The sequence below is a fragment of the Musa acuminata genome, chromosome BXJ1-1, assembly GCF_036884655.1.
Source record: "Musa acuminata AAA Group cultivar baxijiao chromosome BXJ1-1, Cavendish_Baxijiao_AAA, whole genome shotgun sequence".
Taxonomy (NCBI): Eukaryota; Viridiplantae; Streptophyta; class Magnoliopsida; order Zingiberales; family Musaceae; genus Musa; species Musa acuminata.
In genome coordinates this window covers 14,177,894-14,205,082 of record NC_088327.1, presented here as the reverse complement: position 1 = coordinate 14,205,082, position 27,189 = coordinate 14,177,894, and the positions used below count along the sequence as shown (strand labels likewise).

The 27,189-nt window shown below is 43.1% G+C and overlaps 6 protein-coding genes across 16 annotated transcripts; 2 read left to right on the top strand and 4 right to left on the bottom strand.

The window, feature by feature from the left end:
- Window positions 1-845: 845 nt before the first annotated feature.
- Window positions 846-5,118, bottom strand: LOC103996367 (uncharacterized). 6 transcript variants are annotated; one of them, XM_009417303.3, is made up of 3 exons: window positions 4,889-5,118; window positions 4,681-4,717; window positions 846-2,381 (listed from the first exon to the last, which is right to left on the bottom strand). In XM_009417303.3, the coding sequence occupies exon 3, from the start codon at window positions 2,366-2,368 to the stop codon at window positions 1,271-1,273; it is 1,098 nt and encodes a 365-aa protein (XP_009415578.2). In that variant the 5' UTR covers window positions 2,369-2,381; window positions 4,681-4,717; window positions 4,889-5,118; the 3' UTR covers window positions 846-1,270. The 6 variants fall into 6 exon arrangements, with proteins under 6 accessions (XP_009415578.2, XP_009415590.2, XP_009415560.2 ...); XM_009417315.3 differs by having other exon boundaries at window positions 846-2,378; XM_009417285.3 differs by having other exon boundaries at window positions 4,904-5,118.
- A 1,051-nt stretch (window positions 5,119-6,169) lies between these two features.
- Window positions 6,170-7,430, top strand: LOC103996413 (uncharacterized). The gene is made up of 5 exons (XM_009417340.3): window positions 6,170-6,568; window positions 6,633-6,815; window positions 6,904-6,973; window positions 7,051-7,122; window positions 7,221-7,430. Exons 1-5 carry the CDS (start codon window positions 6,299-6,301, stop codon window positions 7,274-7,276), a joined length of 651 nt encoding a protein of 216 aa, XP_009415615.2. The 5' UTR covers window positions 6,170-6,298; the 3' UTR covers window positions 7,277-7,430.
- A 259-nt stretch (window positions 7,431-7,689) lies between these two features.
- LOC135675528 (SHUGOSHIN 2-like) lies at window positions 7,690-10,113 on the bottom strand. 6 transcript variants are annotated; one of them, XM_065185768.1, is made up of 10 exons: window positions 9,857-10,112; window positions 9,508-9,710; window positions 9,353-9,390; window positions 9,149-9,257; window positions 9,040-9,063; window positions 8,818-8,886; window positions 8,688-8,735; window positions 8,513-8,612; window positions 8,345-8,399; window positions 7,690-8,267 (listed from the first exon to the last, which is right to left on the bottom strand). In XM_065185768.1, the coding sequence occupies exons 1-10, from the start codon at window positions 9,909-9,911 to the stop codon at window positions 7,943-7,945; spliced, it is 1,026 nt and encodes a 341-aa protein (XP_065041840.1). In that variant the 5' UTR covers window positions 9,912-10,112; the 3' UTR covers window positions 7,690-7,942. The 6 variants fall into 6 exon arrangements, with proteins under 6 accessions (XP_065041840.1, XP_065041848.1, XP_065041865.1 ...); XM_065185776.1 differs by having other exon boundaries at window positions 8,700-8,735; XM_065185793.1 differs by having other exon boundaries at window positions 9,954-10,106.
- Window positions 10,114-11,497: 1,384 nt separating this feature from the next.
- On the top strand, window positions 11,498-12,957 carry LOC135587197 (heavy metal-associated isoprenylated plant protein 3-like). Its single transcript, XM_065078318.1, has 4 exons — window positions 11,498-11,705; window positions 11,787-12,016; window positions 12,106-12,193; window positions 12,444-12,957. The coding sequence occupies exons 1-4, from the start codon at window positions 11,651-11,653 to the stop codon at window positions 12,806-12,808; spliced, it is 738 nt and encodes a 245-aa protein (XP_064934390.1). The 5' UTR covers window positions 11,498-11,650; the 3' UTR covers window positions 12,809-12,957.
- A 9,267-nt stretch (window positions 12,958-22,224) lies between these two features.
- On the bottom strand, window positions 22,225-25,920 carry LOC135675524 (U-box domain-containing protein 12-like). Its single transcript, XM_065185763.1, has 4 exons — window positions 25,459-25,920; window positions 24,966-25,082; window positions 23,561-23,974; window positions 22,225-23,490 (listed from the first exon to the last, which is right to left on the bottom strand). The coding sequence occupies exons 1-4, from the start codon at window positions 25,783-25,785 to the stop codon at window positions 22,405-22,407; spliced, it is 1,944 nt and encodes a 647-aa protein (XP_065041835.1). The 5' UTR covers window positions 25,786-25,920; the 3' UTR covers window positions 22,225-22,404.
- Window positions 25,921-26,280: 360 nt separating this feature from the next.
- LOC135679306 (auxin-responsive protein SAUR21-like) lies at window positions 26,281-26,667 on the bottom strand. The gene has a single exon (XM_065192899.1). The coding sequence runs from the start codon at window positions 26,665-26,667 to the stop codon at window positions 26,281-26,283; it is 387 nt and encodes a 128-aa protein (XP_065048971.1).
- Between the last annotated feature and the right edge of the window lie 522 nt (window positions 26,668-27,189).

Below are 27,189 nucleotides of genomic sequence, written 5' to 3'. Positions count from 1 at the left end.
CTAAATACTAACTATTATTGAACCAAACTGGTTCGGTTGCCTTATTTGAACTGGGTGCTCGCTTGAAGCGCTCGACACTTGGGTTCGGGCGAGCGCCCAAGCAGTGCTTCATTGAAGCGTACTGCCTAGTCCACACACGAGACGCTCAGGTCTCACCTCGCCTCGACCGAGCACCTAAGCGAGCCCCCTAGCACCTATTTAAATCACTGCTTGCAACAATGGCTAAAGTTCAATTTTTGGGCCGGAACATACCTCAATTTATATAGTTGAATCGAAACATAGATCTTGATCTTTTTATTTTGAGGCAGTGAAAGCTCTGAGATGTGCAGCATGATCCAACTGACTTTCATGTTCCAATTGTGTGTTATCAGCAATATAATGTTATTTTTTTTGTTGAATAACCCTAAACCCTATATGTTGGAACAACCTCCACCTTTAGAGGTGCTGCAGCAACAGGGATACAACTTTTCATCAGAACACTGATCTGGTTCAGGAACTAAGCTAAAAATAAGGTGTAGAGAACCTAAGCTAATAACATGTAACATCTAATATCAGTGCCAGAGGTAGTTAATCCAAGATTGGCATATAATAATCGCAAACAGCCTCATGCAAAGGCATATTAAAGATAAGTGTGAAGAGTTGAGATCCTATCAGTTGCAGCAAAGATCCAATTCTTGTCAGTGTGGAACCATCTAATTTGCAGTTCTCAGTGAGCTCTTCATCTAAGCAGATGAGTGGATTGTAAATCAATCCTTCATTCTTTCACAATACAAACCTGGACTTCTTAATGAATATATAACATGGTAAAAAATGGATAGTGTCAAGAAATCTTTTCATGCAAATCATACAAATCCAAGATCAACCGACATTGTTATAATTTTGGAATTGCATTAGTTATACAGTAAAAAATAAAGTTTTGCTACACATGATTATGACCGCTAGAAAAGGCATATCTAACCTGAGATACAATTTTGTCTGTGACCAATTTTAACATATAGGAGGCTTGAAATAGCTGATATCATTAGGTTTGGTCACAAATGATCAACAATGATAGCCACTTTGTCAGCAAATAATGCTTTTGTGAAGAGTCCACAAATCCGAAACTGCTACCAAGATTCCCGATATCATGATCTGAGTGGCATCAGTAGAGACTAAATGCAGTGTAAACAACTGGAACAGTATTGCAAAGCCGATCCTTAGTGGAGAAGAAGAAGAAGAAGCAAGCAAAAGAATTCATAGAACACCAGAAACAGCTGAAAAGCAAATAACCTCATGGCTGCTGTTCCTCATCCCGTCTTGATCTCATTATCCTCCTACGCCTCCTTGATATCAGGATGTTGTCATCTGAGTTCCAACCATCATCCTCTTGTAGGCCTAACAAGTTCTCACCCCATAAGTAGCGGCGTGTTGAGGAGCGCCGACGAGCCCTCCCAGCCCTTGAAGAGCTTCTCCGTTCATCAAATGATGAACCTATTGGACCACTGATCATGTGAAGCAGCAGAAGCGTAGGCCACCACGGTGCATTCCGATCACCTGACAGGTTCTCCCCATCATTGATAACATAATCCCCAAATACAACTGACCCTGGCAATGCTGATCTGATGGCACTGAGGATGTCACTATACTCCTGCTGGTGTTCTAGGTGGCGCCAAGCACGTTGCCTTGATGGATCAACCTCAGCAGGCCTTGTCGTTGGATGGATTCTCCTGGCATGTATACGAAGCTCCTGGTAGTTTCCAGAATATGAGCATGATTCCCTGGAGCAGCTTCTTAGCTTCTGGTCCAGATACTGTCTAGCTTCTTTAACAATCATCCAACCCAGTACAACACCCCGGCAGAGAGGGCACTTCAAGCAATTGTCTTCTGGTGCATTACCACCACCAGATTCATCAAAACTAACATTTGCTTCTACCTGAGATGCTAAATATCTATCTTGTGCTTGTCTATCCCCAGTGTTGTCTAAGTCTTCGACTAAACCAGTAGTCGTTCTATCATTAAAACTGTAACCACCATGGGTCTCTATGTCTGTTCTTGTCCCTAGGGCGCCAGGAAAGGAAGCAGATTCTAGGGTGTAAGGAGAGCCCAAGCGAGATCTCCCTGAATCAACATTCTCAAGGATGGTAGAGGTGGAACCAGATGGGCTGTCACTAGAGCTCATTCTCAATTTTCTGAATTGATCGAGGCAATTTGAATGCCTGTAACTTGTATCACAAATGTAAGATCTGCAACCTTTTTCATATGAAGTGCATATGAGAACCACAGCATTGTGAGGATGATCCATGCAGATGGGGCACAGAACCTCATCCCATTGTTTTTGTAGACCAATGGTATCTGGATTCTTGGAGGTGTTTTCTTTGTTATCGGCCATCTCCAATACACTGCTGTAAATGTTTAGTGTCAAACTGATTAAAAATGCAAAGGTGGATTAACTATCACTATTTACATCTGAGAGCTACAAAATCACAGCAATAAGCTTTGCAGCAATTTAAGAAAAGATAAGCACCAAAGAGAAAATATTCTGACCTTTGATAAGATAAGAACATCTAATCATCTACATAAAATAAAAAAAAACGATCGTGGCAGAAATAGGTTGTGGCCAAATCCAAAAATACTCTGGAATCTGCATTAATCTTTATCAACTCGTGACATCGACACAGAAACAAAAATCATACAAGAAAGTTGTTTCCAATCATGACATCTTTAACATGGCTCTAAATTAAATAAGATTTCTAGACAAGCACTCAACCCAACACTGTGTTCGAAGAGTAATTATCATCAATTTATCATACATGCACTCACATAAATACCAAAGGCAAGAAGTTTGTAACACCAACCATCATATGAAGAATACATCTTTGGGAATTAGGTTATCATGAATGGTTTCATAGGAGACAGGTACAATAAGGAATGAGGGATTGGCTTTTGAAATAATTTCTTGCATTTCAATTGCTTCACTATACCAATCTCATCCCCTGTTAACAACTGGTAGAAATACTAATACCACTGATACACTCATGTATGTGAAGATTGCTGGTGTCTAATCCATGTGGATTTTGAAGTCATCTGCTACAATCAAGTGAAAGAATTAAGCATGTATGGCATTCACTCTCGAATTCTTTTAGATGCACTTCATACATGTGATTTAGAATAGTGACACTAAGTGCTGGAATTGTCTGGTAACAAAAATTTAAATGTCCCAAGAAAGATTGATTCTAATTTAACACCTATTACTGTCAGCTGGTCCAAAATATAAGAGTGAGCAATATCCACCATCATATAACTGAGGAAGAGAGATCATCTATCAAGTTCCTCAACATGAAATAGGCATATACAAACTTTACTTTTATTTTTTCCTTTCCATTATCAAACAATTTCATGAAATTGGTGCAGTAATTTTCAAGTTCTTCTAAATGTGCCATCTGCATATCAATATTTCTTTCCTTTTTTCCTTCCATTACCAAACAATCTCAAGTAATCCCTGCAATAATTTTATGCCATAAGCAAGGTGCCTTGAAACATAAATAGTCATATTAGCAAGTTTCGTGAAGCTCAGAGTTAGAAGACATATATAAAAGGGGGGTCGGTGACCTCTTCTGCTATCTTTAAGATATGATCTCCTGCACCAACTTGAAGTACATTCCTTACGAAACCCCACATTAACCCCACATTCGGTCGCTGCTGCTAATATACCTCAAGCAAAGAAATTTAGGAATCCACAGAAAGGCATAATCTTCAAAAATATAATGCACAAGCTTAATTAGAAGCAAGAAACATCTATCCTTTATCAATAATTTTCACTTAATACAACTATATGCATATTCTCATTCCACTAGTCCTGCCTGTATACAAATGGGTATCTCCAGGTCTTGCAGATTCATTCAGTAAGATTATGTGCATCCGTTCCAAGTTCCATCATGTGCTCCATAAACATCAGATTCATCCACAATCAATCTCATGCGAAGCACTTTGTTCCTTCAGAAGCACTAAAGCCAGGCATGGGAGAAGTCCGGCGGGTGATGAGAGTTTATGACCTCCCAAATCACAATCAAACTACTTGAAGATCCCAAAAACTCACCACGAACAAAAATGAAACGATCTGATCCTTTTCTCCCAATCTTTGGTATAGATCTAACCGGAGTTTGTCCTCAAATGGAACCTTAGATTCCAAGTCACAAGTGCTAATTTGGCAAGATGCTCCTCCAATAACTCATATGCAAAGATCATAACACTCCCCTAGCATCAAATCAATCTCAGATCCAGAAACTGCCACCAGGTTCAAAGACATCAAAACCACATTGCTGGAAATAACAACTCACTATCACAAGAATTCAATAATAAGCATACAGAGAGATGGCGAACTGCGCTGAAAAAATGAATCTTATTTCTCTTTAATAAGACAAAAACATACACACAGAAAAATATAACATATATATAAAGAACAACACACAAAGTTAATCAAAAGAACAAAAACATTTGTTGCCCCAAATCTCCAGCACGATCGAAGTCAAATGGCAGTTTTAACATATAGATGACGTTCTTTGACATCAAGATGTGAATTGTTCAATTTGTTCAACGATAACAAACAAAAGAAGAACACTCCTGTCCCGAATCGGACGATGGGCAGATAGAACAACACATCAAAGATTAATCTAACCAAGCAGTAGCAGAAGAATCTCTAACCTTAATTACCCAAAGCACGCAACTCCTGCTCCGCGACCTGCAAAACAAAGATCCATAGAAACCAAGATCAAACTCCGCCTTAACTGAGGTCAGAATCGGTCTAAAACTGGAACCTATCACCGGCCAACAACAGGATCTAAAGCCAAAAATCGAGGGCAAAAGAAAAGGAACATAAAAGAAAAAAAAATCTGTGCCCGAGAGAAAATACACTCTAAAATCGTACAAGCAACTGCACCGGATGATTGTTCTCTTCTTTCTCGGTCTTCTTTCACCGAATTCTTGTCCCAAACACAGAGAGATTTCCTCTTACTTTAGTTTATTTTTATTCGTCTTCTTCTTGCTTAAAAAGAAAGGGATCGATTTCGTCTTTCTTCTTCTTTCGATCCTTATTTGAACTCCTCCGCTGGAGAGGCGAGTTTGGAAAGGAAACGAGTCCGACGATGGGGCTAACGAAAGCGGCGGTGGCAATCGATTATTATTGTTACGGTAAGCGGGAAGACAGGCCTGGTCCTATCGAACCTAATACCCAACTTCCTACCTGACGTTTTATTAGACAAGGCAGTGAGACAACGTGGGTCCGCTGCGGGGTAGTCGAGCAGGTGTCGACCATACGGGTCCTCTAATAGCCTACTGAAAAGGGTGACGTGAGGCACAATAAAGTCGGTGTTGAGTTGGCTGTGTGACTTCTTTTTACCGTCTTGACCGTGAGCTTAAATCAGAGATAATTCCGTGTTAACCTAATAATTAACTATCTTTACATCCAATCATACTTTATTAAACTATTTGATTTCGGTTTTTTCTTATATTATCGATTTTATTTTAAAAAAATAAATTAAAATGAGACAAAGTCTGATGATATTTTTGTAAAAAAAATTGACGACATAAACATAAACAAAATTAAATATTTAAAGATCCTAATATAATTTTTAAAAATATAAAAATTAAATTATTAAATCTAACTAATTACAAGAGGATAATATATGTGGTTTTTTTTTTCTTGTATTTAATTGATACTTATCTCTTCAAAATCATTAATCTCTTTCTCTAGTATTGTAATTTTGATCTATTTTTCTCAAAATTATGGTTGCAAAATAGGGATTGATAGATAGCATGTCACGAGAATGCTTGGTGACAGAAGATGAAGCCAAGGAAGGAAGCACATCACGCAGGCGGCATCATCCCCCCGCCCAGCACATATGGTCGGGACCGAGAAAGCTCAACTGCTGCTACTTGTGGACAAAGACCGAAGCCGGAGTCGCTCGAGAGGATGAATCGCCATTTTACTCTGCACACAATTTTCGACTCCATCATCCTTATCCTCTTGCCAGGTCGCAGAGCAATCCATGGCTGACGGGAGTCGAGATCAGAGTCCATGCAGCTTGTGGAGGATATTATCGAGGACTGATGCTCCATTACTGTGTCTTCTAACACACCTGTACCTCTCCCTGTGACCCTTCGTTTGGAGTCCATGCTGCTTGTGGAGGATATTATCGTGAACTGTAGGCTCCAGTGCCTTGTCTTCTAATACACCTGTACCTCTCCGTGTGGCCTTTCATGTCCCGACTCGTTGCTGTTATTTATGGTCGCTCATGGCTAGCATCTCGATCTAAAATTTGCAATGGCGTGCAGAACCATTCCTCTGCAACTCCCCTCGGTTGGTGCCAAGACTCCCTTCTCCGGCACCAGCGGCTCCATGAACTGGAACCACAGAAACAGTCCAAGAGGCTCCAAGATGAGGCCCTCGGTCTTCTCCACCAGGGAGGACCTCCGACCGCGGCTGGATGAGTACCCGGAAGGGATCATCTCCGGCGAATGGACCGAGAACTTCTCCTTGTTGAGCTACGACGACCTTCGTGTCTATCTTCAATCACAAGTCACCGTTCACAAGGTATTCTTCCTCGCTTCATCCTCGGTTCCTTGCTCCAGGATTCAAGTGTTTGTCTGGATGGCAGGTCGGGCCTTCTTCGCTTCTTGGGGAGGTCATGTCGACGACGATCGTGACCGCCATGGCAGGTCAGAAGCTGGAGGAGATCGATCATCACTTCGAATTTGTGTCTGCGCTGCCGGTGGTCGACGGCGAGCTCAGATGCACTGGGGTCATTTCCAGGCACGACAGGGCTGAAGCCTCTCTGGGGGTTGGTTCCAACCCCTTTCTTCTCTTCGTTGATGGTTTATAACCTCTGATTACTGACTGATGAGTGATGCTCTGCTCTGATCAAGCAGGCAAAAACAAAGGTGGGCGAGGTGATGTCGTCGCCGGCGATCACGCTGCCACCTGAGAAAACAGTCACGGGTACTCCTTTCACGCGGTCCTCGCGTGGTTCCAGCTTCTAATCATCCACGTCTCATGTGATGTGTGTAACCATGCAGATGCTGCAGCTTTGATGCTCAAGAAGAAGATTCATAGGATACCAATAGTGAACGAGGCAGGGCAAGTCATAGGTGAGAGAGAGAGAGAGAGAGTTGGAAACACCCAGCTCATACCTTGGCTCTTGGAATGATATTGTTTAGCTGACAAATTGCCTTCATCGAATTCACAGGAATTGTCACTCGTACTGACATATTGGAAGCTTTAGAGGCCGCCATGGAGGAATAAATGACGCATCGCTGCTCCATGTATGTCTAACTATGCTGAGGCAGTATCGACTAGTATGAGCATGAAGCTACCATGGTTATGTAAAATTATACTTGTACATTGGGCAGTAAAATGATAAAGTAATTACCAAATAAAGATTGTGGTGTTCAGCTTACTGCTCAAAGAAAATTTCGAGTGTAATCTTTGATGCAAGCATTATCAAACACAGAGTAGAAAGAGGAGAACGCTCGTAAAGGAGGGATTATAACCATGACATATGTGATATGCTGACAACAAAACATGGAAGTGATAGTACACACTACACAGTCAATTATATATGCTTGAAGCTACTGACTTTGACTAATCAACAGCGATGTTACAGCAATTCAAGTATATAACCCTGTCAAATTTACCAAAGCTGCAGAGCATACAAATATGGAACCTCCCTTGAAATTGTTTTCTTCTATAAGTAATTCCAAATTTCCAACATCATCGTGGCTCAGATGTTCTTTAGCTTCAACCAATACGGAAAGTAAAAAAGCCGTTAAGCTAACAACACAAGGTACTGGCTTACAGGGACTATAAGTGTGCGGAAAAAAAAACATGATAAGATTGTAGAAGGATTGGGGTGTTCAGCACACAGTTGGCACTACCTGAAGTGTTGGAATCCAAGTAGAACGAAGGCTTTTACTCCATCCTTCGCATTTTCGATTTAAGGGACATTTCCTTGTAGGAACTGACCTTCTCAGCGGCCTTTCGCAGTGGCCTTCCAAATGAAGATCTTCTCTGGAGTTCCTCATTTACTAACTTCGGTGAGCCACTCAAATCCTCTTCCTCGTTCTTCACTTGAATCATAGAACCATTTGCAGAATCCAGTTGAACAGAAATGTTCTCATCTGATGACTCACCGATTGACTGAACTGGAACTTTGACATCCTCTATTGTACGCAAGCTCTCCACGGGTTGATATGATTCAGGTGTCAAATTGATCGATCTCCTTCTTAGGGATAGCCTAATTTAATTGAAGCAGTGAGGATGCAGTTCTACCCTACAAGAGCAAGAAAAAAAGCATCCAAAAGAATTTATTACCTTCTTCCGTCGACCTTTTCTTCTGATGGTACTTGATGGGTCAGAGTGGCAGAGCCTAGCATAAGGAAAAACATAAATGTTAAGTGAAGAAATGAAAGAAGAGGACTGAACAGAAAGATCATACATGATCACATTTTATCTAATAACAACTAGTATCAAGGAAATTACACTGTGCTTTTGACTTGCACTTCCTATTAAGGTTGGAGGTTTTCTTATCCGTTGTCGTAAATGCACCTGCTGCAACCTCACCGTGGTTGGTTCCTCCCTCCTTGTGTGGAAATTTGAGACAACAATTATGAGCAACAATTGGATCATCAAAAACAAATTTTGATTTAGAATGCACCTTAGAGCCAACCTTCTGACAAATTTCTTTATTCAACTTTTCTTTCTCCTAAAATTAAAAGAAAAAGACCCCAGTGCAGTAGATCAGATAAAATATTGGCCAAGGTATATTCGAATGGTGAGTGAAGTACCTCCAGTTCTGAGGTCTTCAATTTAAGGGCTGCTCTGGTACAACCAAGCTCATGTTGTAATGCTTTTAGCTACATAGCAAGACATAACAAGTTAAGATATTCTAAATCTCAAAGAAAATTATAAACTTGTTCATTATGAGCTGCAGTTTACAAGAATTCTACCATAGAAACGGAACACTAAAAGTGCAAAAGAAACAAAAGCAGGTGATCTAAAAGACTCACTCTATCTTTCCCTAAATTAAGCTCCTGCAAACAAAGAAACATAAAAGAATGATAACGCTGAAAACATCGAAAAATCTTAAACGAGAAAGTATTTGGACAAGTTATAGACCGCTAGCATCTGAGAGTTAGCTCTAGCTAGCTGCCAATTTTGTTGGTTGGTTTTCTGTAATTGGAGCTCAAGTTTCTGCAACTCAATGCTGCTCAACCGAATGATCTCACTGCCAACAAGAAACATTTCAATCATTCTTTGGACCACGAGTTTCATACACAAGTAAGGAATCAAACTAATTCATATTTAGGGAAATTTACTGACTTCCTCTCAGCGAGAAGCTTCAACAAAGAGGTATTTTCCTGAAGTAAAACAAAAAAAAAAGACAAAAAAAAAAAACATACTTTTGAGCACAACAAAAAAAAATCCAAGAAAAGAATTAATAGTAGATTAAGTCTGAAAAGGCAAAAGTCGTGCACCTTCATCAACTGAGAAATGCAGTCCTTGGGTCTCGGAGAAGGCATCACGTTTGCGTTTTCCTTATCGTCATCAGAGCAGGACGTGCGGCTGATTCCAATCCCTGCGGAACTCACGGTGTTGGTGATATCCGACAGCCCATTCCTCCTCACTGAGCTCCCCATTAAAGGTCTCTTCTGGGTATTCTCCCGTCCATGATTCGCTCCTACAATTAAATCGACCTATTGTCACGATCATCCAAAAAAACTGAACCCTAACCCTAAAATCAGGAGGAACCTAAGGATCAAAATCCATAGAAAAAGATCGAAACTTTAGGAGGTTAGCATAGATGAGAAATGAACTAAAAGGTACCAGTGGCGCCCGAGTCGGCGTTGATTAGCGAGCGAGCACGGACGCCACCATCCATGGAAGATCGAAGAACAAACAAATCAAGAAAAGTCTCCACCACCTCCTCCTCCTGCCTTTCTCTTCCTCAGAGGAGGGGTTCAATCCGAACGGGGATGCAGAAAAGGTGGAAGAGATCTGTGCTGAATTCCTCGATGGGGAGAACCGGAGGAGGAGATGAGAAAGACCGAGATGCAACTCCGACCGTCCTTTTCAAAATCGACAGAAACCGCGCCTCTGCTACTTACTGCGTCGGGGTCCCTTTTCTAATTGGGCCGTATAGCCCGGCCCATATACAGGTCTAATCGACATCCAATATGAAACCCATCTCACGTCCCGTTTCCCGTTACCCCGATTGCCCCTTCGGTCCGTTAGATGACTGGGCGTAGAAAAGGCAGCGACGACAACGATTTCCTCTGCCGCTGCCACCTCCGCTCCCTACACGGCCATCACCTCCTTGAGGGGCGGCTCCGACGGGTTCGCGCGCGCCCTCAAAATCGATGGTTGTTACAGTCCTCAAGGACCGAGCCACTACGGCATCCCCTTGGTCCTCTTCGTCTCCCTACACGACACCGTCGCGGCCGCCGATCCACTGCGGCATCAACCGGGGCCGCTCGCTTTCCGAGACCAAGGGTTCGAGGTCGACAACTAGGCATCGGTTTGTGGGACCATGTGATGTGTCATCCTATATTTTCCACGAGTCCGTAATCCGGTGTTGCACGATACGATGAGTACACGCAGGATGGGGGTATCCAACACAAGGCTTTGTTGAAATTCGTGCAATCACCTGATCGGCGCGGCAAGCACTGCACCACCAGAAGACTAATCACTAAGCGGATTTCATGAACTCTACTCGAGATTTAGACCCACTCCATATGACTATATCATGAATGCATAAAATTCTTCCTCCACTTGTTCGTATGTCTAAAATTATCGCTGATGAGACTGATCCGTCTTGTAAGCACGACTTCGCTGTGCGTCAAATAAGTTCTTGACGTCTCGCTTTCAGCGGTTTCCCAGCAACTTCGATTGCAATTCCAGGATGAAATGCGTGCAAATTTCCTAAGATGCATCCGAACGCATTTGTCGGGGGACGATGATCCACCACCGTGATGCCGCCACGTGTCGTGGAGACGCAACGGGCCTCTTTCCGCGACGAAAGCGCCGGTCCACATCTGACGGCTCTCCCACGCCCAACGAACTCATCATGGATCTCGCCCCGCCATGCCCATGAATGACGACCATCCATCGACACCCATCACGTAATGAGAGGACCCCCGCAGGAAACTCTCGTTTTCCCCACATGATCTAGCCGTCGCGCTTTACTTAAGAGGGCAGTTGGGCCCCGCATGGGTCCCTTTGAGAAGACCTCGCTGATTACATGGGTGAGTTATGGGGTACAAGTAGGTCGGGTATTGCAAATTTTTTGTGACCCGAAGACTCGACGTGCAGCTGCCCCGGTTATATGTATACCTTCGTCTTCCATTTCCCATCCATCCACTGTCCAAGCAGGAGGGCGAGCGGCAGCCATGGCCAAGGCAGGGTTTCCATCTGCTTTAATTCGTCCCTTACATTAATCATCAGTGTTTCTTCGTTTCTTAATCCAGTGGCCATTCAACTTGACCGCAGAAGAAGAATAAGGGAGGTGAGAACGGGGAGGCGGCGGCCGGCAACCCAGCAGGAGGAGCAGGACGAGGAGGAGAAGGCGGCAATGAGGAGAAAGACGCCGGCGGTAGCATTACGGTCGTGTTGAAGGTGGACATGCATTGCGAGGGCTGTGCCAAAAAGGTCATCAAATCCGTCAAGGGCGTTCAAGGTGCGTGCGAATCTCCAGCTCCCATCGATTGCGGCCGATGAATCCGTCGCGAAGTACCATCCGATTGCTTTGATTCCGCAGGCGTGGAAGGGGTGAAAGCAGACGCCGGGAGCGGGAAGCTGACGGTGATGGGAAAGCTGGACCCGTGGAAGCTCCGCGATCGGGTGGAGGCCAAGACCCACAAGAAGGTGGACCTCGTCTCCCCCGCCAACTTTCCCAAAAAAGGCGCCGACGCCAACGATCCCTCCTCCTCCTACGCCAAGAAGCCCGCCGCGGTCAAGAAACCCGACGACAAGAAACCCCAGGACAAGGCATCACGTCTCTTCCTGCATTGTATCATCGTCCTTCTTCTTGATTCCATCAATCCCTCATTTCTTCTCTTCTTTCACGAAAACCTAAGCTTGCGGTGACGACGGTGGTGCTGAAGATTCGTTTGCACTGCGAGGGTTGCATCCGACGAATCCGGAAGACCATCACCAAAATTAAAGGTGATTTCAAATCCTTTTTTCCCTTTATATTTCTGGAGCAGAAAAAGCTACGCTCGATTGCAGAAAGGGAAATTATTCCCCAGAAAGTGGCCGAACTTTCTCTACCAACTGGGCCTTATTTTTCGCCGTCAGATTGAACGAGTACGGCTCTGATCGTCCTGTAATAGCAGCACCGAAGAATATATGCAGGCTTTTAGATTATTCTCTTATACCCAAACTTTTATCTGGTAATCACGCTTGTATCACTCAGGTGTGGACAGCGTGGTCTTCGACACCCAAAAGGATCTGGTCACCGTCAAGGGGACGATGGACGCGAAGCCGCTGCCAGAGGTGCTGAAGGCGAAGCTGAGGCGGGACGTGGAGGTGGTGCAGCCCAAGAAGGACGGCGGCGAGAAGAAGGATAAGGGCGGCGGAGGCGAGAAGAAGGAGAAGGGTGGTGGTGGTGGCGGCGGCGGAGGAGGAGGTGGCCAGAAGGAGACCAACGCAAAGGCGGCCACGGCACCGGAGCCTCCGAACGAGATGGACTACTACGCGGGTTACGGTTACCGCATCGAGTTGGTGCACGCGCCGCAGCTGTTCAGCGACGAGAACCCCAACTCGTGTTCCGTTATGTGAGACGGTTTTGCTCGCCATTGTTCTCTTTTCGTTTTCGTAGTTAATGATGAGATTTGATGTGGCGAAGGATATAACATGTATGCCCTTTCTAATGGTACGATCTACATTACCATACTTTTGCTATAAATGGGATCATTCGAGTGATGCAAGCTGGGGATATAACATGTAGATGTTTATGGTACCATGATATCATCTTATGTACGTAAGTGGCCTTCACTAATAACATAAGCTGCTTGAGGGTACATTTACGAACACATGCAGCATCCGAAGTATATTTTAAATATAAATTTATGTTTGATAATTTTTTCTAAAATCATACTTGGCCTTCTATTGATAATCTTTAGATGTTGATGTTATCATAGATGTCGGTGCACTCACGCGCCATTGAGGTGGTGCTGGGCTGCCTCCCAATTGATTCGGGGTATGTCTTTTAGGGACCATATAAATACATTTGTATTTTTCTTTAAAATCGATAAGCTGGACTTGGTTCGCTTCAGGGAGTGTCATCCCGACTTTTACGGTCATATCAGGTCGATCCCTTCTCAAGGGGACTTCGACGAGCTGTTCAATTGGTCTTGGATGTGCCGGTACTCTAGCTTCTTTATGAGGATTTGGGGCTTGCTGTGGTCGCGGCTTTTTCAAGAGAGCGACTGCTGTCAGATAGCATCGCCTTGACTCCCTGGGATCACTTCGGGCCAACCCGACTCCTTCTGTCGTCGAAAATTTGATGGCTCGGTGATAGGTGGAGACATCGCTCTCAATTTGTTAAGTGTCGAGCAGCCGAGGATGGCATTATACATAGAGGGAAGATCGACTACCATGAAGGTGGTCATTACCGTCTTGGTTCCCGGTTCTTCCCCGATGGTAACGGGGTGGATAATGGTCCCGAGTGGGAAGATGGAATCTCTCGTGAATCCGGTAAGTGCCGATGCCATGGAGGTGAGGTCTTCATTAGTTAGGCCGAGCTTTTTGAAGGCGTCGAGGTATAGCACATCTGCAGAACTCCCGGTGTCGACCATCACTCTCTTTACCCAAGCGTTGGTGATTTGAATGGAGATTACCAAAGCATCGTCGTGGAGGGAGTATTCAACTTCTTCGATTTCGAAGGTGATTTTTGTTGGGAAATCTTGGGGGCGACATCATATGCGTAGCGGAAGAACAAGAAAACAAAATCCCCGATTCCCAAAGAGATGTTCGTCGTCGTGCGAAGATTGGTGCGCAAAATCCGCGAAACTTAAAACTGCGTATAGAGTAGATTGTGTTACCTAGGGAGATCGTATATCCCTGTTTCCTTGCAGATCCTTGGGAGAGGGTGAAGGAGGTCAAGCGTCCTCCTCTCTAGCGATGATCCACATATCAGCCCTCCTCTCTAGTGGTGATCCACACAGTAGGGCTACGACGACGCTCCTCAAAACTCCAGGCCTACTCTGAGGTGGAGAGGGGGAGGAGAATAGGAGAGGCAAGCAAAGACTCTAGCTTATGAGGCTTTGAATCCCTCCTATTTATAGAGGCCCCCTGTCAAACCCTAATGGGTCCTCCCCTAGTGGGTATTGGATCTGCATCCAATAAGACAAGGGCTCCGTCGGATATCTCATATCCGAACCTCTACTCATCACAATGCCTACCATATGTGTGTGACCCTCTAGGCCCAATATCGAGCTGGTCGTGAGTCATACCTGTCAGAACTCCTTCTAACTCAGTGAATTATTATCTCTGTAATAATTCACTCGACTCATCGACTACGGACATACTAGGCCACTACACCGTAGTCCCTAGACGATACAGGGAAATCCAATCCATTGGACCTGTCTATCCTCAGTTACTGTGTACCTATAGTCCCTCATCCCTCTAATATCCCAGAGACCGTATATCGAGCATGGTGCTGTCAGACCCATACGGTTTCTACTCGAGTCTCGCTCTAATCGGATTCTCTCGGAGAACTCTTTCTCTCTCAACCCGAATGACCCTGGCCAGGGATTTGTCTGAGCAAGAACACATGGGATATTCCTCTCATGACGCCGAGAGTGGATGATCTTCAATCGACACTCAATAGCCCTCGTAAGGTCGACTACCACTCCCAATGACCAGCTGTACTAGATCTGGGACAGCTAAACCTATAAGTCTTATATCAAAGAGTGGAGCACTCATACAGGACATCCTTGGTATCTCAAGTCTAAGGACCAGATATACCACTAGGACTACGGAATCGCTGTTTGACAATAAGGCATCATCAACCATCCAGCATTCCTTAAGCGGATCAATCAGTGAACTCATTCTCCAATGAGCACCTGTACTGTATTCCTAGTGTCCCTACACGAGCAGCTATGAGACTAGCTACATCCATCATATGGACGGGTATACAGCACACCAGTCTGTCCGGTTATCACGATGTCCCTCTCGAGTAACTTATGACCGGGATTATTTAGGATATGTGTTTAAAGGTGAATCGATCTCGTTATCGTGATCTCATCACGATCCGATTCCCATTGCACAAATCCAAGGACATCACAATATATATATATATATATATATATATATATATATATATGCATTTATGCAATAGTTATAAAGTGATATACGCCAAAATATAATAAGCAAAAAGATTCTGTATCAAGTCACACGTGCCATCACTCACGTGATTGGCTTGCTGGGCACCTATGACTAGCAATTTCGAATTCAGATTCAAGTCTGGGGTGCTTCTCCACCGTGCTTCGAGTGTAGGCCTTCCTCATTGTTGTGTTGCTGCCTCTGAAAGCCGGTCCGCCGATGATGACATCGATTTGCCTCTCGATGGGGCCGTCGGGGCATAGCGATGCTTCTCTTGGCTTCTTGAGGTAGCACCTGAGGTGACCTCTTTGGATCAACTCCTCAATTTGATTTCGGAGGTCGTGATAGTCCTCGATATCATGGCCATAATCCTGGTGGAACCTGCAATATTTAGATCAATTATTGTGAGTAACTTTCAAGGGGTTGGGTTATCCCAAAAGTCCTTTCTCCCTGATTTGGAGAAAGATCTCGGTACAAGAAGTGTTCAAAGGCAGGGTCGAGGGTCTCGGGAGTAGCTGCTCGGGCTGGTCAGGCCTCCTGCGGGGCTAAGCTGCTAATGACCCCGAAGTTGTCCCTCGGGCCTATTCCACCCTCGGCCTCTTGTTATCGTCGCGTCTTCCTACCATTAGGGTCTCCACGATGATGTATTGATTGGCACATTGGAGCATATTGGGGATTGTTGTAGGCGGCTTCTCGATTAGCGACCAGAAGAATCTTGAGGGTCGCAGGCCCATCAGAAATGCTTGCATGATCAGAGAGGGATGAGCATCCGGGAACCCTTGGATTTCAATGGTGAAGCGCACGACGAATTGGGAAAGTGATTCGCCCATGCACTATGACAATGCAAGCAGCATGGCCATGGAAGGCCTGGGTCGCATGCTAGCCAAAAAATTTTGCTCGAACTCCCTTGCGAGCTAGACAAAAGAAGAGACCGAGGTTGGCTATAGTCGGCCAAACCACGTCCACGCTAGTCTTCTAAAGGTGGTCGGGAACGCCCGACACATCAGGGTGTCGGAAGTGTCATAAAGGGCCATTTGAGCCTAAAATGCAATGACGTGTTCCGTTGGGTCGGAGCCACCATCGTACGTCTCTAGTGTCGGAAGTATGAAGTTGAGCGGCATGGGCTTGTCCTAGATTTCTTAAGCAAAAGGGGATCCACCCGAACTGTCTTCCCCAACCTCACCGCACGACTTTTGAAATTCGTGCAAGAACTCGTTTACGCGACGGTTGACCATGGACAACTAGACCCTGAATGAGTCATTGGTCAAATCTGATGATAGGGTATCGGGCTCGAGGAGCGATAGTATCGCTTGGCAAGATGCAAGTGCACTTTGTTCGAGGAGGTTTCTAGGGGCTACAGTCTGCTCTCGGGCCTCTCCTATCTTGACCTGTTCCACGTTCAACCTCTACGGTGTCGGGTCGGTCAAGGGAGTCGCTAACTGTATGATCTGCGGGATGAGCAGGATGACCATTTGCATCATCCCCGCCAAAGTTTGTATTTGCTTGGTAAGCCAAGGAACACCTCGAGAGAGACGACCAAGGGTTCTAAAGTGTTTCCAGGAGGAGAGAGTCCTGGATCGTAGAACAGACGCCGGTAGCTATCCGGCATCGGCGTCGGGATGCCTCCATCCCTGGGAACGGGGAGGGGCTGCTCTCCGAGCCCGAAAGGGAGGTGAATAGTTGGTGGTTCTCCTTTAGGGTGAGCTCGTGCAGGATGTTCCTACGATATCGGCCCTCCTTCTAGTGCCAAAAATGTTGGTGAACTCACGCGCCGTGGAAGAGGAGTTAGCACAGCTTGGTCCGTGGGTTGATGTCTGGAGTTGCCGATGTTCAGGAGCGTGTTTCTCGGTTGATTGGAGGCGGTGCTAAGGTCGGGTTGGATCAGAGGTCGAGGTGGCCGCTGCTCCAACATGGGATTGAGCTAGCTCGGGCGTTGCCGCATCCCTGGACATAAACCCGGGTCTAGGGATTCCTGACCTGGGCCCCTCGTAGATCAAATCAGTAGTCTTTTTGCTTCCCCCTAGGTAGATGCTACTCAGGGGCTTTTATACCGGTGTCCAAGGGTCGGTCGTATGCGGATTTGGCATGACAGCCGACCCCCCAAGTGGCGAGTATGTACCTTCATGCGGTCGACCCTCGGTATGCACGAAACGATGCCATGTGGCGTCGTCCCAAGTTTTCCAGAACGAGACTTGTTGAGAGGTCGCCTCCCTGTATGGGCTTCGGCTTGATGCGAGAGGAAGGCGGTCCTTGTGTTGAGGGCCCATGTTCGTGTTGATGCTAGAGGTGGATAGTGACGTGGATCATGACGTGGTCGAGGTCCGAAATACGCCTTATCAGTAGAGTAGTATTACCATTTCAATATTTGTGGGATGCTAATGAATTTATTTTAATTTTTTAAAATATCTTATAACATCATCTATCTTATCGTATTACTAATATCCGCACCAACTCTATTCTTTAATTTTATCGATTACTTTTCCTAGGATATCTTTTAATTTCTTCCCTAAAGAAAAATTAATGTTTATTTGCCAATTATTTTTCTTAATATATCTTAATACAATAACATGATTTAATGAGAAATTAAAATGATTTATGTCTTCTATAAAGTGAAAATTTACTTATTTATTTTTAAAGATTATTTAATATTTTTATTTATTGTATATCTGGCTTATAAATTTTTTTATAAGATTACATACATACATTCATTTATTTTATTAATTTAAATGGAAAATATTTATTCACTATTGAATAAATAAAAAATTATTAGAATGGTAAAATTGTCAAATAATATTCGATAAATTTTTAAAATACAATTTTACCCAACAAAGACACATTTCTGCACATTCACTAAATCCGACCTAACCACGATTAAGAGATTGGTCGAAACGAGACGAAGTAGATGCAAATTGGCACTACTTAAGCAAGAATGTCCGACGTGTTGCCGTCGGCACCGTCAAACAAGAGCTCATCGTCGCTCCTTACCGTACTTTCTTGCGGTCGTCTCTTGTTACAATAGCATCAACATCGCCGTCATCTTCATCCAAGTCGAAACTATTCACCTCATCCCGCCGCCACTCTTTCTGGAGCCTCATTTCACCGCTCATCATCCTCCTGCACGCACTGCATGATTCGTAGTCTTGACAGTATATGAAGCTTCTCAAACTTGAATTTTGCTCGACCTGCTCCACCAGTAATTCGCCTACGATGTTATCCATCCATTTCTTTAGTGGCATGGCTTCCCATCCCTCGTTGAGATACACCAGGGAATGGGATAGATTGCACACCTCAAGATGCTTCATGCACATGCATATTAACATTAGACTTGCTGCGGACACCGTGCAACACCGCAAGCTCAAGACCTTCAAACGGAGGTACATTGAGATGGCTGACGCGAATTCACCGTGGAGGGAACCCATGACCTTTAGCTCAGTCAATCTCTTGCAGGACCTATTTATCGTCTGGATGGTGTGCAGGGGAGAAGCCATGTCAGGCACGGTAATCGATTTCAATCCTCTCCAGTTCTTTATGGCATTGCATATTGCAGCTTTGCTGATGCGTTCCATACAGGGCAGGACGAGCCTTTTAAGACGAGGACACCTATACAAACCAACAAAGAGCATATATACATAGAAGAAGAAGAAGAAGAAGAAGAAGAAACAAATGGACCAATTACCCTCGAGCAATGAGGTTCAACTGCTCATCGTTCATATGCAAGCTGGGATGGAATATGATGCATCTTACGTTTGCTCGACCACAAGCCACGACAGTCCTCAGTGCTTGTGGCAACCTAAGCCCTGTATCCACCCTTACGAAGTTCGACTGTAGAACCTGGAGATCCACCATTCTCCAAAGTGATGAATGTAAAGCAGCCATTTGCCATGATTGGGCAACTCGAGCTACAGTACATCGATCCATCGGATTTAGTTCTTTGAATACCTCCATAAGAATATCAATAGGTAGATCCCCCCATCCTTTTAGCTTAAAGGTAGTGATGCTCGTCATTTTTCTGGTTTAAGGTGCAGCAAGTGACACTATGAAAGAAAAAGAGGAAGGCAATATTATCAGAAGAGTGGAAATGCTTGCAGAAGAAGAATGGTCGGTCACAAAGCAAGATGAATTGACATGCATTTTTTTTTTTTTTTTTTGTATTTAATAGGTCCTTTTAATGAACAATAAAACGGGTGAAAAAAAAAACTCAAATATCTACATCACATTAGAAAAATAGAGCAAAAAAAAAAAATAAATATCCATATTTCAACTCAATCTCAAGCACTTGCATGAATTGACTTGTTCCATGAAGGTCAACGAAGAATTAAATTTATATATATGTTGATGATTTAGACAAATATTTTAGCTCCTTTTCTATGCTTATTTATAGATCTCTCTCATAACATTCGAGTAAATAGTCAAATCAAAGTAGCATATGAAGAGATATTATTATTAGATATACGAGAAATCCTTTCGATGATCTTTTGGCAGTAAGAAACTCAGATCTGAGTAGAAAAGATTAAGAAAGCCAAAAAAAGAAAATATAACATTACCGGATCCACAAAAGATGATCACCTAATGCATTTGGGTTTCTCTCTCTCTCTCTCTCTCTTATTTATTTATAAGGCTGACCGGACATGGTAGAGGAGAGGATGTAGGCGGAGCCTTCCGATTCGCGTGATTATAAATGATAAATATTAATATCAATTGTTGCAAATCAGTATATTTGACATTAGGGAGATTTACCAAATCCTAAACACATGCGTTTTGTGTCACATTATATAAATATAATATAATAAATATATAATAATGACATGACTATTATTTTTTATCAATCAAGACATCATCATCATGTGTGGAGTTTAATCAACGCCACATTTGTGTTATCTACTGAAGATAATAAAAAGCCGAATGGATTTTGTTATATTAGCATTATATCTAAAATAAATATTTTTTATTAATTTAGTAGTTATTAAAATGACGTTGTATAAATCAGCCTCTCCATTTATGTCTTTATTACGAAAGCATTCAAGTGAATTTGCTCTTTTAAACTACTTACAAACTTACGACATAATGTTTTACAAGAATGAATTAAAATAGGATATAATTTTTTTTAATCTTAAAAAGAAATTCGTGAAATCGTGGAATCACTTAACTAAATCGACTGAGACCAATCAAACTCGAGCCTAACAAACAATAGGTTAAGCCAAGTGCGACAAGCCGAGTTTTGATAGTGCTTTGTCCAAAAATCGATCATCCAATCGACTAATCCTTGTCAAAAATTAAAGAAATTGCTGAAAAAAAAGGTTTTGCTAAGTTTAAACCTAACCTGATTAGCCTATTTAAACCTAAATCTTTATCTTAGAAAATGAAAAGTTGTGAAACTTGTTATTTTAAATGAACCTTAATACTTGAAAAAAATAATCACCATATAGAGTGTGATATTTTTACCGTCATATTATATAATGACTTATGATAAATGAATAGCACAAATATGCATATAAGACATGTTTGTGTCTATACCACCCAATGTATTTAAAGTATCCTTTTGTATATGATCCATTTAATCAGGACAAAAAAATTCAAAATGTTCATCGTAACCAATCATGCTAAAGCGCCCTTACAGTATGTAATATATCCAACATGATTAAAAGTATCTTGTTTATGCATAATATATTTGCTTAAGAAAAAACAAATTAAAAACACCAATATTACTCACAAAACCAAAGCATTTCTCTTACCAATAATACATCTGCCTACGACAAGAAAGTATCAAAAACTCTTGAAACAATCAACAAAGCCAAAACATCCCTCTTAATCATGATGTATTTAACTTATAATAAAAAAATCCAAAACATATCCCTTTTTGAGTGTGATGCATCAATCTTAGGATAAGAAAATATTAGAAACATCTAACATGAGTTATCAAGTGAAGGCATATGTCTCTTGTTTGTAATATGGATAACTCAAATATCAAATATCAAGTCTAATCAATATCCGTTAGATATTGCTAGGACATGTTATATCAACTATCATTCATCGTGACCTCTTCATAAATGATGAAATAATAGAAGATAAGAATAATTATTGAAGAAGTGAAAAGGCTTAAATATATTAATATGTCCATCTCCTATTTATACAGATTAAGAGGAAAGATTTCATCAACAGAATAGAAGATTTTCCTCGTCAAAATTGGAGAAATCTTATTTTCTATCAATATATGCATTTATTTTGAATCGAAGCTAAAAAAAGTCAGCACTTAAACTACTTGACCCTTAAGAGATGTAATTGGATAAACTCAACGTGATCTTTTGTAAGAACTAAAAAGATTATATGAGATATAAGATACATGCATTTTTGTACCTTGAGAAATCTTACTCAGGTTGACGATCAAAATTGAGCATATGAATACTTTATATGTTTTATAAAGTATTTTGATGCTAACTAAAATTTTAATTAATAGATTAATTAATGATCAAATGATGCACATTAACTATAAGAACTATATGCAATCTCTTTTCTCTTTTTCTCAAAGCCATGTTGAAGATAAAAATAAAGGGTCGACCAGTAATAAATGAATTCAACCTTGAGGTGGGCAACAACATAAGGACTTGCTATGTTCTTCCATCAGTAAAAAAGAATCAGTATGGAACAACATAGCAACCATAGCAACCATTCTCTCTGCTCTCTTTGTTCTTTTTCTATTTTTTCTGTTCTTCTCTCATTGCAGAGCTCGCATGGTGGGGGGAGTTGATGGAAGAAGAGGTTTATTGTCTCTCCAAAGTGAATAACAAGCAAGCTGGCCAAGTAGAATGCAAAGAACCTACATAGGTTGGAGGGTAAACTGGCAAAGCTCCATTTTGTCACCAACAAGCAGGTAAGTTGTACTTATCTTTCACATTTAAGACAATATTTGTTTCTCATATATGTTGTGATGCTTTCAATACATGTGCTATTTTTGAGACTGAGACTAACTTGGTAGAATAACAAGTTCTTCATTGGTCATTGCAAGATCCCAAAGAGCAACAACTGTTTACATGATTCCAAAACAAGCAGTTCTAGGTTTTGGCAGAATCACTGACAGAAGCCTCTGCAGCCTGGCAAATGAGCCCCAGGAGGCTCCCAGCTTTCCTCTTGGCCCTTTCTGTGCCAGTCTCAACAAGCTCTTTTAACACCTCTTCTGCTCCCCCCTCCTTTGCAGCCTCAAGGTTCTCTTCAACACCACTGCACAATGAAAACAACAGCGCGGCAGCGTTCTCGCGAACCTGCGCTGATCCGGTCTTCATTAGCTTTAGCAAAACTGGAGTAGGGTCTGAATGTGCGATCGCCACCTTGCCTTCTTGAATACTTGCAAGAATTGCCAGTACGGCTAGTGCTTCATCGACCAGACTAGCACCAGGATCGTCCAGCATCGTCATCAAGTGTACCACGATACCGGCTTGCAGTGCGACAACCTTGTTACCAGGATAAAGGCAGAGATTAAATATCGCAGTGGCCGCGTCTTTCTTGCCTCTTGGACTGCCTTGGCACAGCAGACTGATAAGTGCAGGTATAGCCCCAGCTTCCCCTATGAGGGCTTTGTTTTGATCTACAGTTGACAAACTAAAAAGAGTAGCGGCAGCATTCTCCCTTGCTTCCATACTCTCGCTTTCAAGCACCTTTACTATCTCGGGTATTGCCTTCTCTTTTACAATGATACCCTTGTTATCGCTATTTATCGAAAGGTTAAGAAGTGCTGTAACTGCATGCTCTTGTGTTCTTGGATCTGGAGATGAAAGGAGTTGTTTGAGTAAGGGGATTGCACCTGCTTCAGCGATAGATATTCTATTGTCCGCATTTCTTTTTGCTAGTAATCGGAGTTCGCCAGCAGCTGCTCTTTGCGCTTCTTGGTTTCCATTTGCCAACTTCTGCAGTAGTATGTTGATCCCATCACGACTAATATCAGAATTGTTTGCTGGCTTCCTATCTTGGTGACCACCTTGCGTTTTGGGCAGTTCGATGCCATTGGCATCACACCATTGTGCAATTAAGCTCTTCAAAACGAAATTTGGGGTGACAGCAGTGTGGGATAGGTATTGTTGCGTCTTGGGGCAGGTCTTGTGTCCACTGTCGAGCCACTTCTGGATGTAAGATCTTTCATATGTCTGCACAAATAATCACATTACTAGGTTATCAGAAAAGGTTAAAACAGAGTCCAAGTTTATTCCCGATTACTTGTCCTGTGGAGACGATGACGGGATCCTTCATCAGCTCAAGAGAAAGTGGACACCGGAAATCATCTGGGATCACCGGAGATCTATGCTTTGCAAAGCTAGTTTTCCTTTCAATGCTGGCAGAAGTTGGATCCTCCAAGAGTGAACAATCTTTAAGCTTCTTCAGCAGTGACGACATTTCCTCCACAGAGACATCAGGCTCCCCAACACTTGAAATTACCATTTCGTGCAGAGCAACTGACTCCTTCATAATGTCATTCTTATTTTTGAGTTGAAGCTTCTCGGATATTCTCTTGAGGATGGTAGGATCACAGTGACCTTCATTTAATGCTCTATTTAAATCTCTGCTAAGTTGTAAATCACGTAAGTCCATACTTTCTTTAGCTCTATGAAGCTGAGCATGCAATAGCTCAATCTGCAAATGTTAAGTAATTAGTTCTTATCCATGCACATTAATGAATGAATTTTCAGAGACAGAGAACAAGAATACTCAATTTATAAGGTTTTTCATCAATTGGAATGCGATGTGCCTTTTTCATAGAAGATGGGAAAGGAAAAGTGATAGAAGAGGCCAACTGACCTACACAAGCAACATGCACCAAAATGTCCTTAACTTTTTAAGTGTCTTGTGTTCGATACACTTAACAAAGTCTTTTGTAGATATAATTTGTTTGTCGTTTGGCATTTTTGTTGTTTTGACTATATTTTTCCGTTAGTGGAGCCTCGTGCATGTGGGCCGCCCTTTTTACTTTTCTTGTTGTTTTGTGTTTCTCTTCAAAGAATTCTAGAGTGAGGATATCCATCATGAATTCTATTTTCAGTAATAATTCATAAAACCTATCAACACTTACAAGGAAAAACACTTTTTACGAATCATATCATGTACCAAAGTGATTTAAGATGCAAACATATCGGAATTGAGATGCTAAACTGATATCATAGTTCCATCAGAGCATAGTGATCCTGGTAAAAATGATACCAAAACCAATTAGTGTCTGAGTCACCATAATCAAGATGACTTAAACATAGTGCTTGTAAGATTTAACACCAATATAACAATTTTTTGGTAGTTTATGTGGAAGGACATTTAAAGAGAAAGAGAAGATTCAATTTAATGAATTGTATTAGCAACGAGGGGAAGGAAATCCAAGTAGCAGTCAGCATGAAACTTAGATTTTGCCAGTTAGCATCCATCATTGACCGAAACATCAACTCTACGACCAACAGCTTGATTAACTACTAACTGGAGAAAAATACATATTGCTATGTCAAATTGATAACATGCACTTAAGCTTAATGCTTATAAGATGGATGTCCTAATATATGACCGCGTAAGCAAGTCGATTAACAAAATCCAGGATTTTATGTTTGCCCGAAAGGATCAAGTAAGTGGTTGTTCATCTTACCTGCTCTTTAACTTCATCAGATACATTAAGCTTGTCCAAGCTAATCTCACCGAGTGCCTCCTCAATAGATTCAGTTGCCTTAAGGAACAGCCGTTGAAATTTTTGTGGCCGCAAAACCTGTCGACAACAAATCAAGGGGATTAAAGTGTGATGTTGATAATGTTAAGATCTATAAGTTTGAGCCAATATGGTGAAGATTAACATAAATGAGATTGAATACCCAATTCAACCCAAAAGGCTTAAGCTTACTAAGCCCTACGTAGGTCAAACCCAATATATCTTTCCCGACTCTCTTTCAATAGTTAGTCATCTCCGAGACACAAATATTCTCTTAACATATAAATGTTTTTAAAAGAAGTTGAGAAAAAAAGGAATAATTTATGTCTACAAATCAAAAGATGTTAGATTTCACCCATTGATATCATAATTGGGGATAAACCTTACAACAAATTCAACACACTGGCAATTGGGGTTTGGAGGCGATTGCGGTCACCTGATACAGCCTGCTCCCATCGTTCACGGATCGGAGGGTCTCCTTGGCCCCAGCGAGGGCGGCGTAGAGCGACTCGAGGCCGCGGAGCTCGGCCGGCCCGAGAGAGACGGCGTCGTCCCTCAGCTCGTCAAAAAGCGGGGCGAGGAGCTTAACCCGCCGCGCGAGGTCGCAGCACATCTGCCGCAGCGGCCCGCGACTCTCCGGCAGAGCGGACACCTCCGCCACCACCTGTAGCAGGGTTTCCGCCACCGCGCCCCCGGCTCCGCCGCTCATCTCCGTCTCTTTCTCCTCCTCCTCCTCCTTCTCCTGTGCTGCTGTCGGCCCCATGTTCGACGATAGAAGAGGATCTCGAGATGGAGCAAGAGCCAAGTAGAACCGCAGAAAACTATCGAGGCAAATGGTGGGCGGAGCGGCTGCTACATCTCCATGGCTGACTATTTTGATGCATTCCAACCACAATACTTTTCTTCATCTTATTATCGAACATTAGTATCATGTTTATGACAATCATTATGGCTAATTTGGTATAAAACCCACAAAAATCAACATCGCCTTAAGCCCACGATCGTTGACTAACTACACAGATCCCCTCCTGGTTGACTGATTCGACGTCTACCGCTGACTTCATATACAGCGTTGCCCGTTCTGTTTGACTTTTCCGCTGAAGATTTCAAGCTCCAGCGTGATCTGTTTGAACCAGTTATTCATCGTCACAAAAAAATCATGGAGGATTCACATCGATTACAGTAATTGGCATGGCTATTTGAAGTTCCGAGCCATGGAAGATGGATGGCTACGGTTCTCGTGCAGATTCAGTTACAGTCACCGTGGTAGCTCTCTAAGAATTCTCTCTAACTCGCTGGGCCGGCAGGGGATGGCGATGGCGCCCTCATGCCGGAAGCCGAACTCCTCCTCAGCCAGCTCCAACAGCCTCAGGAACACCGGGTTGGAGAGGCAGCGCAGTGAGACCACGAACCTCCGGCGCTGTTCGTCCCACACCGCCACCACCGCAAACTGGCCCTCCTTCACGTCCTGCGGAACCGCCGCTGCATCGGCCTCCTGGAGTTCCAGGCTTCGACCCGGTAGGCTGCTGCCGAGGTGATCGCTCCCGGAGCAAGACAAGCTCCGCTGCAGCACCTTAGCCGCGCGCTTGAGGACGCCGTTGCTGCTCCCCATGAACTTGGCCTTGACCACGCCTGCCTTGAACATGCTCTCCGATGCCGGGTATATAAATAGGTGCTGCGATAGGGAGCACGAAAGCAATGGGTCTGCTGCGTTCATGCATGGTTTGCTGTTCTCAGTTAACTGGCAAGAGCAGGGCCGTTTGCTGTTCCGACTATATGCATATTGTTAGGACATTACATTACGGCTTCTTGTCGTCGTCGTTATCGGAATGTAGCAAACTTGCTGCCGGAGGGAAACAGGCCTAACTTAGATTCAAGTCAGATCTACAAGCGTGATGTGGACTTGTGAGTCCATGTTTGCCACAGCCAGGATGATGCTAAAGCTTATCATGCGATCTAAGAGGAATCAGAGGACACTGATCCTGTACTGGGAGTTTCTCACGAGGGATCATTCGTGTTCTCGGTAGAACTGCAAGGATGATTGAAGTATACTGTGATGTGAAGATGAAAGAGAAGCATCCAGAGGACGGATATTGTTGGATTTTTATAGATATAACATGTCGTCCACATAAACCAAACAATGTCATTTCTGCCTCTGTTTCCTCTG

What these genes read in the sequence shown, in the direction of transcription:
- LOC103996367 (XM_009417303.3), bottom strand. Translation starts at nt 2,368, where the DNA reads ATGGCCGATAACAAAGAAAACACCTCCAAGAATCCAGATACCATTGGT.
- LOC103996413 (XM_009417340.3), top strand. Translation starts at nt 6,299, where the DNA reads ATGGCGTGCAGAACCATTCCTCTGCAACTCCCCTCGGTTGGTGCCAAG. An exon ending in CACAAGTCACCGTTCACAAG is followed by an intron (nt 6,569 to 6,632) that starts GTATTCTTCCTC and finishes TCTGGATGGCAG; the next exon opens with GTCGGGCCTTCTTCGCTTCT. An exon ending in CGAGGCAGGGCAAGTCATAG is followed by an intron (nt 7,123 to 7,220) that starts GTGAGAGAGAGA and finishes TCGAATTCACAG; the next exon opens with GAATTGTCACTCGTACTGAC.
- LOC135675528 (XM_065185768.1), bottom strand. Translation starts at nt 9,911, where the DNA reads ATGGATGGTGGCGTCCGTGCTCGCTCGCTAATCAACGCCGACTCGGGC. An exon ending in CTAACTCTCAGATGCTAGCG is followed by an intron (nt 9,064 to 9,148) that starts GTCTATAACTTG and finishes CTTTGTTTGCAG; the next exon opens with GAGCTTAATTTAGGGAAAGA. An exon ending in GTGCAAGTCAAAAGCACAGT is followed by an intron (nt 8,400 to 8,512) that starts GTAATTTCCTTG and finishes TCCTTATGCTAG; the next exon opens with GCTCTGCCACTCTGACCCAT.
- LOC135587197 (XM_065078318.1), top strand. Translation starts at nt 11,651, where the DNA reads ATGCATTGCGAGGGCTGTGCCAAAAAGGTCATCAAATCCGTCAAGGGC. An exon ending in ATCCGTCAAGGGCGTTCAAG is followed by an intron (nt 11,706 to 11,786) that starts GTGCGTGCGAAT and finishes TTGATTCCGCAG; the next exon opens with GCGTGGAAGGGGTGAAAGCA. An exon ending in GACCATCACCAAAATTAAAG is followed by an intron (nt 12,194 to 12,443) that starts GTGATTTCAAAT and finishes TGTATCACTCAG; the next exon opens with GTGTGGACAGCGTGGTCTTC.
- LOC135675524 (XM_065185763.1), bottom strand. Translation starts at nt 25,785, where the DNA reads ATGGGGCCGACAGCAGCACAGGAGAAGGAGGAGGAGGAGGAGAAAGAG. An exon ending in CTGATGAAGTTAAAGAGCAG is followed by an intron (nt 23,975 to 24,965) that starts GTAAGATGAACA and finishes TAACATTTGCAG; the next exon opens with ATTGAGCTATTGCATGCTCA. An exon ending in TCATCGTCTCCACAGGACAA is followed by an intron (nt 23,491 to 23,560) that starts GTAATCGGGAAT and finishes TTATTTGTGCAG; the next exon opens with ACATATGAAAGATCTTACAT.
- LOC135679306 (XM_065192899.1), bottom strand. Translation starts at nt 26,667, where the DNA reads ATGTTCAAGGCAGGCGTGGTCAAGGCCAAGTTCATGGGGAGCAGCAAC.